The sequence below is a fragment of the Urtica dioica genome, chromosome 4, assembly GCF_054948205.1.
Source record: "Urtica dioica subsp. dioica isolate 48M chromosome 4, U.dioica_male_clone48M_v1_H2, whole genome shotgun sequence".
NCBI classification, from domain to species: Eukaryota; Viridiplantae; Streptophyta; class Magnoliopsida; order Rosales; family Urticaceae; genus Urtica; species Urtica dioica.
In genome coordinates this window covers 20,215,784-20,234,586 of record NC_142759.1, presented here as the reverse complement: position 1 = coordinate 20,234,586, position 18,803 = coordinate 20,215,784, and the positions used below count along the sequence as shown (strand labels likewise).

Here is an 18,803-nt window from a genome sequence, read left to right as displayed (position 1 = left end):
CTACAACGCTTTTGTTTAGTGTTGTAGAAACCACCCGCCGCGGCGAGGTATGAATTTCGCCGCGGCGGATTACATTTTTCTACAACGCTTTCACTGTGCGTTGTAGTAAGTTCTCGCCACGGCATAAAACACATGACGCCGCGGCATAAAACACATGACGCCGCGGCGTGGATTCTACAACGGATTTGTAAAGCGTTGAGGGAAATCTGAAACACCAGGTTTCTACAACGCTTAACTATATGCGTACGGATTTGTAAAGCGTTGTGGGAAATCTGAAACACCAGGTTTCTACAACGCTTAACCATATGCGTTGTAGAATCTCCAAGTTTCTACAACGCTTAACCATATGCGTTGTAGAAACACCAAGTTTCTACAACGCTTATCCATAAGCGTTGTAGAAACACCAAGTTTCTACAACGCTTGTCATAAGCGTTGTAGAAAGTGGGTTGTATAATCCAACATTTGTAGTAGTGAAATACATTATTTTCTCATTCATCATACAAAAAAAAAAAACGTTTATAAATTTTTTATCAACACACATAAATTTATATAGTGAGGTAAATTTAAATTAAAATCTCAACTATTTTACTTATTAAACCATAACTACTTATTAATTAAATAGTTTAAAATAGTTATTTTCTCACATATATATTGAGCGGTAGTATTTAATCTTAGACAAACAGCTATTTTGACGACGCACTAATAAGAAATCTCAACATCCCACAAAAAAAAAAAAAAAAAAAATCATAAATACATGCTATATATGTTTTTTTTCCTCAACGATGTCTTGATATTACTCGTTCGTACGTGAACGTAGCAGGGTTTGTACATACACAGTCGCTCTCGAGCGAATAATAATCGGATCGATCGGATATAAGAAAGCCATGCACGTGGCGATGATCCCATGGGTAGCGGTGGGCCACATAACCCCGTTCATCCACGTGGGCAACTCCCTGGCCGCCGTGGGCCACCGCGTGAGCCTCCTCCTCCCGGAGAAGCCCTCCGTCCAGCTCACCCACCTCAACCTCCACCCAAGCCTCTTCACCTTCCACACCCTAACCCTGCCGCCATTTCCCAACCTCCCCGCCGGAGCCCAGACCGCCTCCGACGTCCACATCTCCGCCACGCCGCTCCTCGCGGCGGCGTTCGACCTCGCCCGCCCCGCCGTCGGAGCCTTCCTCGCCGCCGCCAGACCCGACGCCGTCTTCTACGACTTCGCGCACTGGCTCCCGGCCCTGGCCGCGGAGGTGGGGGCGGTGGCGGTGTTCTTTTCTGTGGTCTCCGCGGCCTCGGTGGCGTTCGCGCTGGTTCCGGCGAGGGCGGGGGCCCTGACGGCGGCGGAGATGGCTGCTCCGCCGGCGGGGTACCCATCGGCGGCGGTGGTGCTGCGCGGCCCGGATGTGAAGTCGCTTATGTTTCTGTCGTTGGCGTTTGGGGAGGGAGGAATTAGTTTCTTCGAGAGGGTGACGGGGGCGATGGGGGCGGCGGACGTTATCTGCTTTCGCACGTGTCGGGAGATCGAGGGCCCACTTTGCGACTACTTGGCTGAGCAGTACCCCAAGCCCCTCCTCCTCACCGGACCCGTCTTGCCGCCCACTGGAGGAGCCCGGGAACAGGTGTTCATTTCATTTTCCTATTGTTTTCTTCTTGCTGCTAATTGAATTTTTGCGTTTATTTAAAGTTGATCACAATCATGCTTTCGTCTGTTTGTTGTTGAATTAACGTTGTGTAAGTAAAGTATATTTTATCATACTAATTTAGCTTATTATTAATCAGATTAATAAGAATATAAGGATCATCTTAACTATCTCAAATAGTTGAATGGTTACCGTTAATTAAAAATTGTAGTATAACTATTCAAGGCTTTTCTTACATAATGCGCCTTCTCTTCTATTTTCTTGAAGTTTTAACGTTATGGCCACAACCCTTAGCACAATTATTTTGGTGTATTAACATGCAAAAGTCAAACCAAAATTGTTGATTATAAGGATTAAATTTAACGGTTATTACTTTCACAATAAACAGAAAGGGAATTTTAAAGTTCATTTCGGTTTTTCAGAATTCTTAATTTTTTGGGTTTAAAAAGAACATTATGAATATTATTTGAATGTTTATTTTTCCTTTATCGGGCTTTGCAGCTGGAGCCGAGGTGGGCGGGGTGGCTGGACTCGCTGGCAGCGGGGTCGGTGGTGTTTGTGGCGTTCGGGAGCCAGCTGGTGCTGGAGCGGTCCCAGTTCGAGGAGCTCTTGCTGGGGCTGGAGCTCACCGGATACAACTTCTTTGCGGCTCTGAAGCCGCCGCGGGGCTGCGAAACCGTGGAGGAGGGCTTCCCGGAGGGGTTCGAGGAGCGAGTTGGGGACCGCGGAAAAGTCTTCGGGGGATGGGTCCAGCAGCCTCTGGTGCTGGACCACCCCGCCGTCGGCTGCTTCGTCAACCACTGCGGGTTCGGGTCCATGTGGGAGTCCCTGACCAGCCCCGCCCAGATCGTTCTGCTCCCCAGCCTCGGGGACCAGATTCTCAACGCCAAGCTTCTCGCGGAGGAGCTCGGCGTGGCCGTCCAGGTCCAGAGGGACGGGGACGGAAGGTTCCGGAAGGAGGGGCTCAGCGAGGCGGTTCGGTCGGTTATGGAGACGGACAGCCAGGTCGGGGCCGCCGTGAGGGAGAATCACCAGAAGTGGAGGCGAGAGTTGACCACACCCGGCTTCATGTCTGATTATGTTGACCGCTTTGTTCACGAGCTTCAAACCCTGGTCAACAACCGAAACGCTCCTTGAAAGTTTAAACTTTTTTTTTTTTTTACAGGCATTCAGAGATTGTTTGACAGTGGATTATTGTTCTTAATAATATAATAAAAGGGAATTGTTATGTACAAGTACAACAAATGAAACGCTGGCAATGTTGTATCGTTGCTGAAAGAATAACGAACGATCAAAACATAAAAATGATAATTACATGATGACATATAAAGATTAGCTTATCGAGACTTGTATATCTGATGTGGTTTGCAAGAGAGGAGAAAGAAAAAAAAGTAAGGAGATTAACTTCAGTAAGTACTCCTTTTGCTCTTCTAATGGAATTGTATAAAAAAAAGTGACACTCTAAGTCTGACAAAATTTTGAGCACTCTCGAAAGAAAAGTTCTCGCACCTAAAAATCTCTCACTAACCGAGCAATTCAATGCGATGAAACGATCGGCTGAATCGAGTGAATGACCGAGCAGAGGCACAGAGTCTCTAATCTACAGTGGAGCGAGACCTCTGTGGCCGGATCGAATCGAACCAGAACGCCGTTCCTGAACATGAATTTCATCTCTGATCCATCTTTCGTTTTGAGGCTTCTTTTCAAGTGACACCTACAATCGACCAGCGCGATATTCCCGCTCGGGGAATCGTCACAACAACAAGTGCTGGGTTTTGCGTCAACTGTTTTCCCGTCGGAATAAACTTTTCTGACGGCAGAAACGAGATCCACCGATAACGATGCGACGACGTCGTGAACGTCGTCCGCGGTATGAGAAGAACTACTCCAACGACGGACAAAAAGTTTCTTCGTTAATTTAAGGAGAGCTTTCACACACTCGGAGCAGCAGCTGTATAAACACACAACGTCCTCACACTCCGTTACTTCACTAGATGGCTCAAAGGTCTGGCTCGAGACCCTTTTGTCGCCACTGGGCTTAGCAGAAACGGGATCAAAAGCAAATCCATTTGAATCCCGGTCAATCTGTACATTATTTCTGTTGCTACTATTCTGTTTGTTCAAAATTTTCGCAACCGATTGGGTGTCGTGCTCGGAATTTTCGGCTGGTTCTGGCACGTAGTTCTCATCGGGCGTTACCACTTTCTGCCGAGACCCATCTGTGGTTGAAACTCCACCTTCTTTGCTCAAGTCGCAAGAAGGGTTTTTAACACCCAGTTCTTCAGACTCGTCGAGTTTGCCTTCCACACTCTGGGCTTGATTCTTTGGAGCATCGTCGCAGTTGATTCCAGCACTCTCGACAGTCACTGGAGGAGCATCAAGCTCTAAACTGTAAAATCAGAAGAATTTAATCAAACTCCCAAAAAAATAAATTTGTTATATGAAAAAAAAAAAAAGTGTGCGGTGAAAAATGTTTACCTTTGCAGCGAGTAGACCCAGCTGTTGACTTTGTCTTCGACATACGCGACTTGCGATAGAAGACGAGCGTACTGATATCTGTCTTTCCCGGCCTTGACTTTTTCGTTCACGTGCATGACTATAATCTCGAGAACCTTCCGCAACTCAGAGGAGACCTCTCGAAGCGACGAGTATACACCTTTGTAGGCAGATAAACCAACGGCAATCAGGCCTCGAACCAAACCGGTTTTTTCTTTGTTCTTAAAATTGACCAAGTGAGAACCGACGACTATCTCTTCTAACGAGTTACTCGGCCGGACGATACAAGAATTGAAAGGCCAGCGTTTCCAAGGCCCAGTTACTTCTGCGGAGGGTCCGTCTTTGAGCTTTGAAGTGACCCAACAGAGCTCAGCGAAATACGGATAGCGCAGGATTTGATAGCCAAAAGAAGATATTGCCATATTCAAGTTTGATCTCCCCTTGGAAATTCTAGTGTCAGGAGTCGGAAGAGGTTTGGGAATAGAATCTTGGTATTTGCTGTGACGATCTGTTTCATCAACGAAATCAGAGACTCTGTACTTCTCAGGCGATGCTCTACAGATGTGAGATCTTTGGTGAAGTAACTGAGTTAGCTGTTGAACCACGTCTCTAGACAACTTGGCAACAGATATGTCGATCACTGAATTGTAGTCAAAATCTCCATCAACTTCCACAACAAACCTCGGAACTGAGTGCTCAACAAGACCTGGCTGAGATTTCGACACCCTTTTCATGAAGAATCCTCCAACTTCAGTAGGAAGTTCTTCACACGGAATTTCCGATGTAGCCTGTTGGAAAACCGAGACAAAGTTAAAAACCAGCTCACAAATAACGATTCAAAGCAACAGTAAGAGTGTATATCGTTTGCGACCATACAAGAATTGTCACAGATGTCGAAACACAGATAGATTCCACTTGTTCCACAAATAAGCTCCAGGCACTTGAAGCCCTGCTATTAGCGGCTTGATCTCCAACTTGATAAGCTGTTTCATGTTTATTCGAACCGGAAACGAGCTCATCTTTACTACCATGATTATGTCGAAGACCTGAATAATCATTATCGGGGTCTGTTGAAACAGGATCAGTATCCTCCATTGTTTGCTGAATTGTCTCCACAGCCCACAAATCTATCCTAGGCATAAATACCATGCTTGAGCTCACACCAGCACATTCCACTGCAGCAAATGAGCGCGTATTATGAAATATGAGCTTTTGTAAATTAACTTACATTTGTCAAAAAATAGGAATATTTAATTACATGGTTATCCAACTTTACACTGGAAATTCGAATTTTTAGGATATTATACTAAATGGGAAAAAAAACAAACAAAAAAACTATCACATGATGAGGTTAAAACTGCAGAAAAACATATGCATGAAGACTATAAAACATCTTATTATGATTTATGAGAGAGCTCATACCCAATCACTTGAAAAGCAAACTAGTTACGCACCACTAACGGGAAAAAAAAATAAACATAATAAAGCCTAAATGGAAATTTTCATCTGTGTATTTACACATGGTTATCAACTGTGTATTCGGAAGTAAATTTCTCAGAGGAACTCGAGCATCTTTGAAAATGTGACTTTCTCTCTGGCGCTAGCCCTTGTATTTTTTCTCTCTCATTCGCGGACTTGTATAGGTTCTGCCCAGGCTTTCATTTTTTTTCTTTTAATAAAAAACGTTTTTTCATTATAAAAAATGTGTATTCAGAAGTTTAAAGGATATGAGAAGTACATACTTAATATATCTGTTATTCCTTGCACCGCATCTCCGTGCCCTTTCTGCGAAATTGTAGCCAGATCAACCTTTTTAATAACACCGTTGCCAACAAAGCAGTGAACAAGACACGAAGCCAGATGCCTCTGACCAGATCTCGGATTTCCAGAGACCAAGACCCTGAATCCCAACGAATTTCTTGGCTGCAACATGTTCACACCGTTCCGTTTCACGTGCGGCTTGAACTTTGCATCATCCACCTCATCGTTTGAATCATTAGATGCAGAGATACAATTGTCTCCAAGCAAAATCCCAGAATCCAAGAGACCCCTTTCTATCTCCCTTGCAGCGTCTCCTTCTTGTAGAGTAAAGTCATCGAGAAACGACCACCAACGATCACTCGCCAACCTCTTCTTTGTCAGAGTAGAGACGGCCACATTTTTTATTGCGTTGGCAGCTTTAGAGAGCTGAGACGGCAAAGAGACGCGCTCGTCGAGATGGAGCGAGACGAGCAGAGTGGTCAATGGTCGCAACAGGCACGGGATGAGATGGAAAGGGAGAGGCGAAGACGCCACGTCATCAGCAGCAGTGCCGGCTTCCCGGCGCGAGCACGGTGGCGGAGATCGCGACAGAGCTTCCAACCAATCCCTCTCCTCCACTGCAAAGTTGGGAAGAGGAGGGCGTTTCCCACTTGTGGCTCTCTTCTCCGCAGCCGATAGAATGTCTTGAAGAGGGAAGTTTCTCTTCAAGCCGATTATGGCCGCCTGAGTACAGAGCGCCTGAAGATCAGCCCCGGCGAAGCCTGCCGTTTTTCTGGCAACCCACTCGAGCAACGAACCGGTGACTTGCTTCGGCCACCTCTGAGTGTGAAGGGACAGAATAGCGGCTCGGTCTTTGAGCGAGGGAAGAGGGAAATAGATCTCCCGATCAAACCTCCCGGGCCGCCTTAATGCCGGGTCGATCGCGTCGGGACGGTTGGTCGCACCTATGACCACGACTGAGCCTCGAGATTTCAGACCATCCATTAAAGCGAGCAGTGTCGACACGACCGAGCTGTGGGTCTGGTCCTGGCGCCTCGTGCGGCACGGAGCTAACCCGTCTATTTCGTCGAAGAATATTATGGACGGCTGGCATTTCTCGGCTACCTGAAACAAGAGCCTGAGCTGACGCTCAGCGTCGCCGACATACTTCCCCAAGCAATCTGCTCCTTTTCTGGCGAAATAAGCGATCCGTTTATCGCCGCGGGAACAAGCACCGATTAATGCCCTCACGACAAGGGTTTTACCGGTTCCGGGGTAGCCATGGAGAAGAACACCTCTAGGCGGTGTAATGCTGAGATTATCAAAGAGCTCGGGGTATAGTAGAGGTAATAAAACAACTTCCTTCATGCACTGGATGACTTCTTGAAGCCCGGCGACAGATTCCCAACCCTCAAAGAGTTTTCCATCGTCAGAGTCCTTGCCTCCTATATAAACAGGGGCGATCCTCGCCAAATCTCGATGAAGTCTCTTGCTTTCGCGCTTCAGAAACTCCTCATCCTCGCCGCAGTTCTCAAACCATTTCTCTTCTGCCTCAATATCCTTCCGGCTAGCCTCATTTGTGTGTTTTCTCAACTCCAGCTTCAGTTTCTTTGCCTTAACTTTCTTTAATCTGGCCAATTTCTTAAGACCGTGGGGTTGGAAGAGGTGCCGATGATCTGTGCACGCTATAAGAAATTTGCGGTGGTCAAAAATACATCCATTAGCTCGCGCACAAGGCTGAAGAGGAAGAAAAACGCATATCATCAATCAGAAAATTCCCATTTTTAAATGTTTGCAAGCTGATTAAATACAAAATGATATCAAAGAAGAACTCTCAACGGGCGAAATTATGTTGTAAAGAGAATATAACTGACCAAGTGATAAGTTTTTGGACATCTGTCAACACGGCATCCAATTGTAGCTCCTGGTCTTCCACATCGACTGCATTTTAATGCCCTTCCTCTGCAAAGGGCAGCCCTTACATTTTTCAAACATCCTAAACCGGAAAAGTAAACCTGTCAACACAAATAGAAACACGGAACGGTTATTCGCGACTTGTAACTATAAAATGGGTCTATCTACTAATTATACATATTTATCCAGCCTATAAATATATAAAGATAAAATAGTCATTCTCCGAGAATTTTTTTATAAAGAGCATTATGTATATTATTGACATAACAGGTCGAGAAAGCACACCTCTGGACTCCATACTGCGCAGTTTTGATGGACCCACGTTCCAGCGATGCCATACCGATCATTTAAGGGACCTAAAAGCCGTCCAAGCCAGCCAGGCTCGTCTCCGAAACCATCCCACATGTCGTAATTAGGGTCCTCGGAACCTGAACACCCACAATACAGCTCGTTCTCACTCTCCCCTGTGTCTTGAGCCGCTGGTTTCGGCGGCTTTCCGTCTAGCCCGCCGCCGCACAAAGCGCACCGCCTTCCCTCCTTGATCCGTGGCTTTCCAAGCGCTTCACCTCCAATCGAGCATTTCAGATTTTCCGACTTGGCATCACCATCAAGCTCGACCCGCTTAGCCTTATTCCCATCATCGTCGTTTTGGGTTTCAAATTCCTCTGCTTGCTTCTCTGTTTGCTCTACAGCCATGAGATCATCATCACCGTTTTCTGTGGGTTTGATGTTTTCTGTGGTTTTGATGAGTTCTGCTCCATCAGTTCGATTTTCTCCGCAGTCTAATTCTTCTTCCACTGTCTTTTCCAAAGGTGCATTGGCTGCCTCCGAATCATCATCGAATCTTGCGGTATCATCACGAATGCCCTCATCCTCAGACTGCAAACGCTCCTCCATCTCAACCGAGTGTGTCTCTCTGTCGTCTTCTTTTTCCTTTTCAGTCGGACCATCTGAATTGTCATCATCATCGTCATCTTGCTCAACCTCGTTAACCATTTCATCAACAATTTCCAATTCTTCCGCCTCTGTTTTCTCTCCATCTTTCGCAACAAGCGAGCCGATCGTAGCCTTAACCCTACCGGGCCTCTTCGACTTCACAACTGTAACTACTTCCGACTCTGGCTCCTGAACCTCCTCTTCTTCGCCAGTATTCCCATTCGGCTCCTGAAAAATCCTTCTCTTCCCCCTCGGACTGTCCCTCTCGTATCGCTCCCTAAAGTTCGAACTCTCGCGCCTCTCTCTCAACCTCGACTTCCACGTTCCAGGGCTCTCCAAATCCTCCGAATCTCTCACCACCGGAGAAGTTTTACCGTTTTTTCCACTGCTCGACACTCCATTACTTCCGTTTCCAAGCTTGCGACGCTTCTTCCGCGGCGGAGGAGAGACATCGAGCAAAACCGGAGCGCGGCGAACCCTAGAGCTTCTCCGGATAGCAGAATCCTGATTCTCTTCTTCCCCATTCAGTTCGCCATGGTTTCTTGTGTACTCTCTTTCGCATATAGCGTCGAGCCTCTTGTGCTTCTTCCGGTGCCGAGGGCTCAGCTTAAGCTGATTCGGAGACGCCTTTCCATCCTTGGACGAAACCGATGATGGCAACGAAAATCGCATCACAAGAAAAATCAAACACCAAATCTTTCCTAACAGTAACACTGATGCCGAGCCTGGTAGCTTCTTTTACTATCCAATATATCTACAACATCGATTCTCGATTACTACTCACAAATTTGATCTCCTAACAGATTGACATTAAACGATCGCAAATTTCATCCACTGCGGTGTCCGAATATCATCCGATTCGGACAAAGAGCCATTCAGGCGAAAGAAGAAAAAAAAAAGACTCACCGAGTGAGAGCCGAGTTTGGCTATTTCAGAGCTGAGAGACTCGAAACCCTAAAACAGATATCGCGAACAAATCAGAGCAGCTTTTGGCTTTGAATCTCCTCAAGAACTCTAGGGTTTACACCTTGAAGATTGGGTTCTGAGTTTTTGGGTCTTCTCTGGACGAAGAAGCTTTGTTCACTCTCTCTGGTGTTTCTTTTCTTTTCTTTTATTTCTGTGAAATTTTTCTCATTTGTTTGAGCGTTTTATAAAGCTCTAGGGCGTGAGCGTATAAAATCAAGCTTTTTCACGTTGATTTTCTTCAGCCACAACGACTCTCGAAGGAGCGCGTGACACCACGCTCGTGGTTATCTACTGCAATTCCAAATTTTCAATTTTCCAACTAGAGTGTTGAGGGCGAATAACTCGCTGTGTTGAGAGAGTTCTAATTTCTTTTTATCTTCAATTTTTATATTTAATTTTGTTGATTTTAATTTTATTGCTTTATATTTTTAATTTTTGCTACCAAAATATTGCCGCCAATTTATAAGAGTATTTTGCATGTTACAAACACACACAAGTGGGATGGGATTTCCTAATGCCAAATGGAGAGGAGGTACAAGTTACAACGGTTTAGTTTTTGTGCCCAAAAGAAAAATATATTCCTCTTTTGTGAGTTATTTCATGCCACTTCTGTGATGTTTGTAAAAAAAAGTTTCAATACGTGGGTTGGATGGATTCGCATCAAAATTTTATATATGCAAGAAAAACGAGCAAAATGTGAAAAATATTAGAGTGCTTCTTATATTGAAAATAAATTTTGACTTGTGGTATTCAAATTTTAACTTCAAATGCAAGCATCAAAGTGATCAAACAAATGTATTACAACAGCAACAAATAAGAGTGCATTGTTTTGTAAGGAAAATCTCACTAGCAAAATATAGTGGCTAAACCTCTTATGTCAAAAATATCAAAAATTATATTTTTATTCTTTTTTTATATATAAAAATACCCTTAAATATATTATAAACACCATATTATCTTTTTTTTTTTCATTTTCTCACTTCTCTCTCTCACTCTAAAACTCGAATTCTCTCTAACACGTGGATTGAAATTCAAGAGAATGAGAAAGTTCACTTGTTTTTCATTTAGAATTAATTTAGATTAGGTTGAACTGGTATTTTTTTTTTACTTTGATTAGACTGCACGTTCAAAATTTTGAAATTTTTCGATGGTTTGCGATGGTCAAAAATGAAATTTATAGAAATTTGCGATTAAATTGATGAGGATTAAAGATGGCTACTGATAATTAGTGATGATTTACGATGGTTTTAGGCTGTGTTTAGCGATGGTTAGCGATAGTTAGAGACGGTTTGCGATGCTATTATGTGTTATCAACGGCTAGAGACAGTTAGATATCATTTGCGATGGCTTGTGACAATTAGAGACAGTTTATAAAGGTTAGAGACCGTTAGAGACGGCTTGCGATAGGGTTCAGTATTTTTTGCGATGATTGATATGAATCTCTTGTTTTTTATTGTCTGTCTTATTTAACGGGACTTGGAAGAAATAAAGCACAGCGTTAGGAGGTTCATATCATGATGTATGTAGAGATAATGTGACGATGATCAAAGTATTGGTTTCATACCCAGTGTAGCTAAAAAGAACAAAGCAACGGTTGGAGCATTGATTTGCTTGCAGTGGCGGAGTTTGGATTTCACTTGAAGGGGGATGGCATAACAAAACACAATTTAATTCATTACAATTGTCCTCTATGAGTTTTCAAAAGTTGATAATACTCCATAATACTATCGTTTTCAATTCTATAAAAAAAAAAATTCTCTATGTATACAATCAAACTCTCATTCATCCAATGATCATTCATCCGGTTGTGTAGATGATTCTTCACATTAGTCATAGAAAAAAGTGTTCTCTCAATATTAGCGGTAGCAACGGGAAGTTTAAAAGCTTATAAACCAAAGGGTAGACTTGATTTTTTTTTCTTCACCATTTTCTTGGCAAGATCGCCAATACCCCTTAGCTGTGCAAAATTTGTGCTCGAGCGAACATCACAAATATAAATTCCAAGTTGATCGTCGAGCTTCAAAAAGTTCGTTGGAGAAAATTCTTTGGGATAGTGATTAGCAAGACATATAAATATTTCTTTAACAAAAGAATAGAAAGAATCATGTGGGCATAAACAAGCTATATGATTATGAAGAAGTAATTTCGAGTTTACCTCGGTAAAACGGCCATTTAGCTCTTGAACTTGCATATCGATAACGGCATAAAATATATGAACTTGGAAGTGACGCATGTTTGTATGCTCTTAAGCATTGCGCCGCGACCGACCTCGAGTTATGAACCTATCATTCATGTTCAGAATGTCTATATTGTATTTTTTTAAAAAGAATAGACATTACTACATAACGGCTCTCATTCTTCATCTTTCATCTTATGTAGATGTGTCTTGGTCGTCTTCACAAGATTCATTATATTCACAATATCTTGATATTTTTGTTGTTATGCCTTCGACAAACTCATTTGTAGTCCCCAAGATCTTTCTCATCAAATGCAAACTAAAGACAAACTCAAACAACATGATCACATCCAACTATTGGATTCACATATTTGTTCATTGGTTAATTTTTCATCCACAATCTTTTCAAGAACATCAATGATAAACTGGAACATAGGAATCACACTTATCAAAGTATCATAGTTTGAACCCTAACGTGTATCACCTGATCTTTTAAGGGTAAGATTGTAGATTGATTTAAGCTCTTTCCACTTACCATATCACCACTATTTAATGCCTTAATGGTCACTCCAACTTGTTTTTCTTGAAGCATGTCACAACGCTTTGAGGAAGCTCCAACGACATTCAACAAAATAGAAATTATGCTGAAAAACGATACTATGTGTATCCGTTTCTTTGCCACAACTACTAGAACTAAGTGAAGTTGGTGAGCAAAAGAGTGAATGTAGAATGCGCATGGATTTTGTCTCACGATAAGTACTTTGAGACTTAAATTCACCTTGTTGCTAGCCCCGTCATATCCTTGCGCACACAATCTTGATACGCTCAAGCTATGTCTAGAAAATAATTTTTCAATTGCAGCCTTTAACGAGAGAGGGAGAGAGATAGAGAGAGAGAGAGAGAGAGAGAGAGAGAGAGAGAGAGAGATATATATATATATATATATATATATATATATATATATATATATAGTACTCATCATATGCTCAACACCAACAAATCGTTCGATTACATCTCCATTCTTGTCTACGAATCACAAAACAATAGACACGTCACGAGATTCATCTACTAAAATGGAAAAAGTGCATCACCAATATATTTTATGATAACTTTAATAGTAAGAGCAGCAACAGCAGATATAATACTGAATATCATGTGACGTTAGTTTGCGGTTTTCAGGGTCTTGTCTAATGAGTCATTCTTTACAAATATCATTATTGTGAACACTTTAAAATCTCAATAACTCCATAAAGTTACCTTGATTGGTTAAATATTCAGATTCATCTGGCCACTAAACGCAAGACCTTGTCGTTGAAGAAATCGAACCCAATCAACATATGCATTTAGGCGAGTTCGATATTCACTACATGATATCTCTATTTTCTTGACCAAAACTATCTTAATATGTTGATCTTAATTTTTCAAAGCCTAGTAGTTTTTCCAAGAATTGTTATAAGCGCTGCTTATGCCTCCTACATGCTTTTGAAAATTTTATTTTTCTTCCAATTTGAACATCCTAGCCAAACGAAAGAATCACCACCTAATTGTTATCCACAGTTTGGTCTAAAAAGATAGCAATATAAACAAAATGCTGCATCTTTTTCAATACTATACTCTAGCCAATTACCGTATTCGAAAACCAAATTGCGATTAAAATGTCTAGAAGTTGGTCCAAACTTCTAAAAAGGAAAATAAGGATCTTTTGGTTGACATGGACCTTTAAGCATATAAGCTCGTCGAACCCCGTTGCGCAAATTGGAATGATATGTATTGATAGGAAGTTTAAGGCCAGTGGGAAGATCTTCGGGACTAGATCCAACGTCGTCCTCCCTTGCAATTTTATCAACCATTGCACTTTTGTCAATAATGTCTTTATCTTGAGATTGAGATTTCGATTTTCTCTTAAAGTATTTGTCAATACTTGTTAAAAAAAAGATAAAAAAGAAATACTAGAGTCAATCCTGAGAAAATTTTGAAACATTATTTAAATTTATATTTGAAATACATCAAATTAAAACATAAAAATAAATAAATTAGTTAACTGGTTGAAAGAATAAAAATACAATAAAAAAGCGAGCAACGTTTTCTTTCATTATCTTGACTATTACTTCATAATTTTCTCTAATTTTTTTTATTCCAAATTAAAAATAAATAAATAATTAAATACCTTGAGAAGACATTATAGAGAAGTGATTGGTGATATACTATTCAATTGATTTCTTTCTAATGGGATTCCAATTGATGTCAAACCCTTTCTTTGGTTTCTAAAACTCGCAGCGGCAATAGTTGTGTTTGGAAGAAAAATTGAAATCTTCACTTGCCCTTCACGTTTCTACGAATATAGATATTTTTGTTAACTAATGTCATTTTGGGCTTCAAACTTTAATGGGTTTGGCTTTTAATAATTTGATAGCTTTAGTTATAGCTTACAAAATAAAAATTTACATATATAATTTAACAAAAATCATTTATGATGAACGTGATGATGTGCACACTGGACACAAAATGACATACAAGATGCTGAACCAGATGAAGTATACAATGGTGACGAAGATGGCGGACGCACTGATGTGAGCAATACAATTTTATGGGAACCGAGGAAAAGGAAGAATTTGTGAAAAAATTTGTAGTACCCTCACCACCACGTCAACTGTCATGCTTGCCGCCTCAGAGAGCACCAACAGTAGATTCATGCCTTATTCATGGAAAAGCTATTGAGTTCAAAGACGAGGAAATCTTGGAAGAATCAAGTCAATATCCAACATCGCATCGATGTGCTGAAAACATACAAACTCCGTTAGTTAAGATCATTTGAACAATAGTTTAAATCAAAGACATAAATAAAACGTACTGAGTAATCTAGTTATCTGCCTGACTTCAGTAGCTTCTTTCCAAACCAATCCTCATCAACGTTCTTCGTATGAACGAACACTTTTGGTACAAACTTACGGACCTATTTCTGAATCTTATTCCATATGATCACTTAATTGTAGAGCGTAATTTTTGATCCCTTCACAAGATTAAAATGCGAGAGTAGTTTCTCATAGTACCAATGCTTTGTCGGGTCCATGTGGTCGGCCCACAATGTGTTTTTGTCTTTCCGACTTCGCTTATGTGGGGCGTTTGCTAAGGTTCTTGAGACTTGCATTTAGATGTAGACTTCGACGGAGTTGTTAGCGACGTAGACTTGTGTGTGTGTTTATAATGCGACCCACACTGGGACGATGAATGAGGAAGGGGTGGAGGCGGAGGCGCCTGTGAATCATCATCGTCCGTATGTTGACCAGTGATGTGCTTGTTGATGTGTCCGAAATCGCCGAGGTCAACAATCACGAATATTATATGAATAATATTTTATTTATTGTTTTGAAGTGGGCTAACCTTCCTAATCAAGAATCGGAACTGAAAGCCTCTAAAGATGGACAAGTATTTCTCGAAACTTGGTTGTCAAAAGAGAAAGTGGTATTTTTGCTCAATAATGTTCGTCCATGTACATATCCCTTTTTTGGACTTGATCTTACAAATATCAACATCAATCTCATTTAATGAGGTTTGTACGCTAATAATTCCGTATTAAAACACAATTAATGAAAAATCCTATTTAAAACATTGGCTTCATTATTTGAAATATGCTTTATGGAGAGCTGGGGTATCCACACAGCTGCTCCACGTCTATATTCTTTGATTGGCCTTCTTTATCCTTTTCGCTAATGGGTTGAGCTAATCAAACTTTTGGCTTATCTTCTCAACGAGTCTGACCCAATTGGGCCTGCCTTAGGACGAAGTCTGGTACCAACAATCAACCCCTCAGTTCATCAAGTATTTATTACTTGTTGAACCTAAATGCCACGTTGACTCTTACATCGATTCAATTCCCGATTGCCTTTCCGCCTTAATGCGGTACCCGCTCCCAAAACCTTTTCTAGAATTTTTAGGTCGCCTAGGAATTGCGGTTCATTTCGAGCTCGAGACACGGACTGTGATTCTTTCACCGACTTAAATTGCAACTGATCGGACTTCTGAAATGAAGTCTTCATTTTGCATGAAAAAAGGTAAAAAAAAAATCATATTCCGATTGCTCTACATGCTCGCGCCAAATTTTTTAAAATTATTTATTATTGCTGTATTGTTTATTTATTTATTATTAATTTTTTAAAATTATTTCAAGCTCACCTTTTCATGCCAAGATGAACCGAAATCTCAACGCTTATGGTGCGGTAGGTCTTCCCCCACCTCTGCCGCGCCAACCAACCGAAGCGACTTTCATCGTCTGCTACTGGTTTTGCTGATCCGCCCGTTTCGCGATCTTACGAGGTCGTTGATCTCAAAGCCGAGCCTCCTTCTTCTGATCCTCAAATCGAAAATACCGAGAGAGCTCTGATTCAGGCGAGTTCTCTTGGGACGGCGACTCTTCCTGTCGAGCCCCCAATATCATCATCTAAGAAAAGAAAAACTCCTCCGGAAGATGTCTTAACATGATGAGAAGGGAAAAGACACCGATGAGGTCCCTGAAAAAGGTGAGCTCGTTGGAAGATGGGCCAGGCGAGCGACTGACTTTAGGAGGCATGAAGCCTCGCGCCGATCACCCTAGTAACAGAAAAGGAAGTTCTTCCAATAAATCCTCTCGGAATCGCTCCGGCCTTCAGTAATGCGAAAATATCGAAACATTCATTCTTATGAAAGCGAATCTGCCCTTCTGATTAGAAATCTAAAAACGAGCAACAGTTCTTCCGATGAGCTGACGTATCATGGACATGGTCTCCCTAACACCGAGACAATGCACGACAACGGTATTCACAGATGGACTAAATATCGATATTAGGTATTTTATCCACAATTTTTAAATATTAGGTGTATAAATGTTAAACTTTAGGTATTTTTGTCACCCTTTTCACTAATAATTATTGTTATAAACATGCCCAAATCCTCACACGCACGGAATGAAGAAAACAAAAAGGGATGTATTTGATGCAGAAAGTATACGGGACACAATTAGATTTTCATAAAAATTCAGGGGCTGGTTTGAAAAATAGGGAAGCGATGTAAACCCCACCATTTGAGGGTCATTCCATTCTCCCTCCAAAAATGGCTTCAACTTCAGCCGGTCGATCCAATGGCGCCGTGGCGAATCGGATTCGAAACACCGCTTCGTCGACTTTCTCCGACAACCAGTCGCTTCTCTTGGTCAATATTTCTTCTCGCTTTGATTTCTTTCACTCTGTTCTCGACTTCGTTACGAAGAACTGTTTGTTCGTCTTGTTTAGGATATTCGAAAGGGTTTCGGTCTGATCAAAGATCTTGCTGTCGATTTTGAGAAGCAAAACCGGCCTGAAAAGGTACTCTCTCTGTCTAGATATATACATATATAATGGAATCTTATTGTACTTTGGGTTCAAGACAATGAATTGGGGGATTTTGTTGAGACTATGCTATTGCTTGGTAAAACGTCACCTTCTTAAGACACAATGGTTTGGTTATCTGGAATTCGATCACAATTCGCAACACATAGTTCTTAGGATGAGAGTAAGACAAATGAGATACCAACTTGATCATCTCAGTTGTTTTTTTAAGGTAAAGGAGCTGGGAGATTCCATGGTTGAATTGTTGAATGCTTATGAGAACTTTCAGAATTTCTCAATGGCCATTAAATCTGTTGGAGATAACTACCAGCCTATGGAGGAGGTGATTGCCTTCTCGCTCCCTGCTCTTTCTGATTTTTTTATCTTATATAAATTATTTATATGCTATAAATTGCTAGTTCGTTGGGTTTTTGTTTTTGGGAATTTAGAAAACCGATTTCAAGAAGATTATCGATGACGAGATGTCAAAGGCCAAGGCTCATGCACCGTCGGACCTGCAAAACCATCCTCTTAGACGCCAATTCCAGCAAGCTATCTGGGTATGTGACTTTCTGTCTCACGGTGAGACTTAAATCTCGCGCGGAATGTTAATGGAGGCTGTGTTTCATCATCTGAAATTTCTGCAGATTTTTGTTGTTGGTATAATTTAGCATGGAATTATAATCATCTTAAGGATCGTTGATTTAGAAAGTGAATGTTTGTGCAGAATGTTCATCACGAAGGGCAAGCAATGCCGGGAGAGGAACAAGAGGATATTGTGATGACAAGCACACAATGTGCTCTTCGAAATGTCAATTGCCCGTTAAGTGGAAAGCCCGTTATTGAACTCTCAGATCCTGTTCGAAGGTATCGTAAAGATTTATACATTTGATCATAAATGTCTGTAGCCACTGTACTGAGATACTTGTTTTTGATATCGTGTCTCTTTATAAATTTTCTTATCGGTCACAAACCTGGTCGGAGTGGTTAAAGACTAAGTAAATCATTTCACATGATTTTCATTATGTTTTTTCCGGTTTAATTAAAATTGTGCCGATCAAAAATGGAATTCGAGTCACTCTTCAATATCCATTAATTTGACCATAATTGCAGTGTTGAGTGCAAGCATATCTACGAAAATAGTGCAATAAAGAACTATTTAAAGCCGAATAGATCTGCCCGGTGTCCCGTTGCAGGTACCTTCGATTTCTTATATGTATATTTATTTTATTATCTTCATTTATTGACCACTCATACTTGGTGTGACAGCTTGTCCTAAGATCTTGGAGGCGAAGAAGGTCGTGTGTGACTCGCTGTTGCTTATTGAAATCGAGGAACTGCGGTCAATGAGTAAGAGAAATGCAAACACCGAAGTTATCGAAGATTTCACCGCACTCGATCAAGAAGACGATGATTAGTTTTGTTGTACTAAATTCTGCAGAAACCAGTTTTTCATGTTTTGAAAGAAAACAAATGGTATTACTTGTGCTTGCTTTTGGTGATATGGTGTTATGTAAAGCCAGTATTTCAACTTTAGAATGTTTTTGTTTGTTAACATGTTATATAGATAAGAAGTCTCGATTATTTATTAACTAGCCC

General features: G+C 41.4%; 3 protein-coding genes across 3 annotated transcripts; 2 read left to right on the top strand and 1 right to left on the bottom strand.

Moving 5' to 3' along the window:
* The first annotated feature begins 884 nt into the window (after positions 1-884).
* On the top strand, positions 885-2,782 carry LOC149401103 (anthocyanidin 3-O-glucoside 2'''-O-xylosyltransferase-like). The gene is made up of 2 exons (XM_089611456.1): positions 885-1,616; positions 2,139-2,782. Exons 1-2 carry the CDS (start codon positions 885-887, stop codon positions 2,772-2,774), a joined length of 1,368 nt encoding a protein of 455 aa, XP_089467582.1. The 3' UTR covers positions 2,775-2,782.
* A 49-nt stretch (positions 2,783-2,831) lies between these two features.
* LOC149401102 (P-loop containing nucleoside triphosphate hydrolases superfamily protein) lies at positions 2,832-9,867 on the bottom strand. The gene is made up of 7 exons (XM_089611455.1): positions 9,630-9,867; positions 8,073-9,477; positions 7,748-7,888; positions 5,876-7,610; positions 5,010-5,308; positions 4,116-4,921; positions 2,832-4,026 (listed from the first exon to the last, which is right to left on the bottom strand). The coding sequence occupies exons 2-7, from the start codon at positions 9,393-9,395 to the stop codon at positions 3,174-3,176; spliced, it is 5,157 nt and encodes a 1,718-aa protein (XP_089467581.1). The 5' UTR covers positions 9,396-9,477; positions 9,630-9,867; the 3' UTR covers positions 2,832-3,173.
* A 7,057-nt stretch (positions 9,868-16,924) lies between these two features.
* Positions 16,925-18,799, top strand: HPY2 (RING/U-box superfamily protein). Its single transcript, XM_089612777.1, has 7 exons — positions 16,925-17,049; positions 17,130-17,201; positions 17,437-17,547; positions 17,654-17,764; positions 17,932-18,071; positions 18,318-18,400; positions 18,474-18,799. The coding sequence occupies exons 1-7, from the start codon at positions 16,951-16,953 to the stop codon at positions 18,620-18,622; spliced, it is 765 nt and encodes a 254-aa protein (XP_089468903.1). The 5' UTR covers positions 16,925-16,950; the 3' UTR covers positions 18,623-18,799.
* The last annotated feature ends 4 nt before the right edge of the window (positions 18,800-18,803 follow it).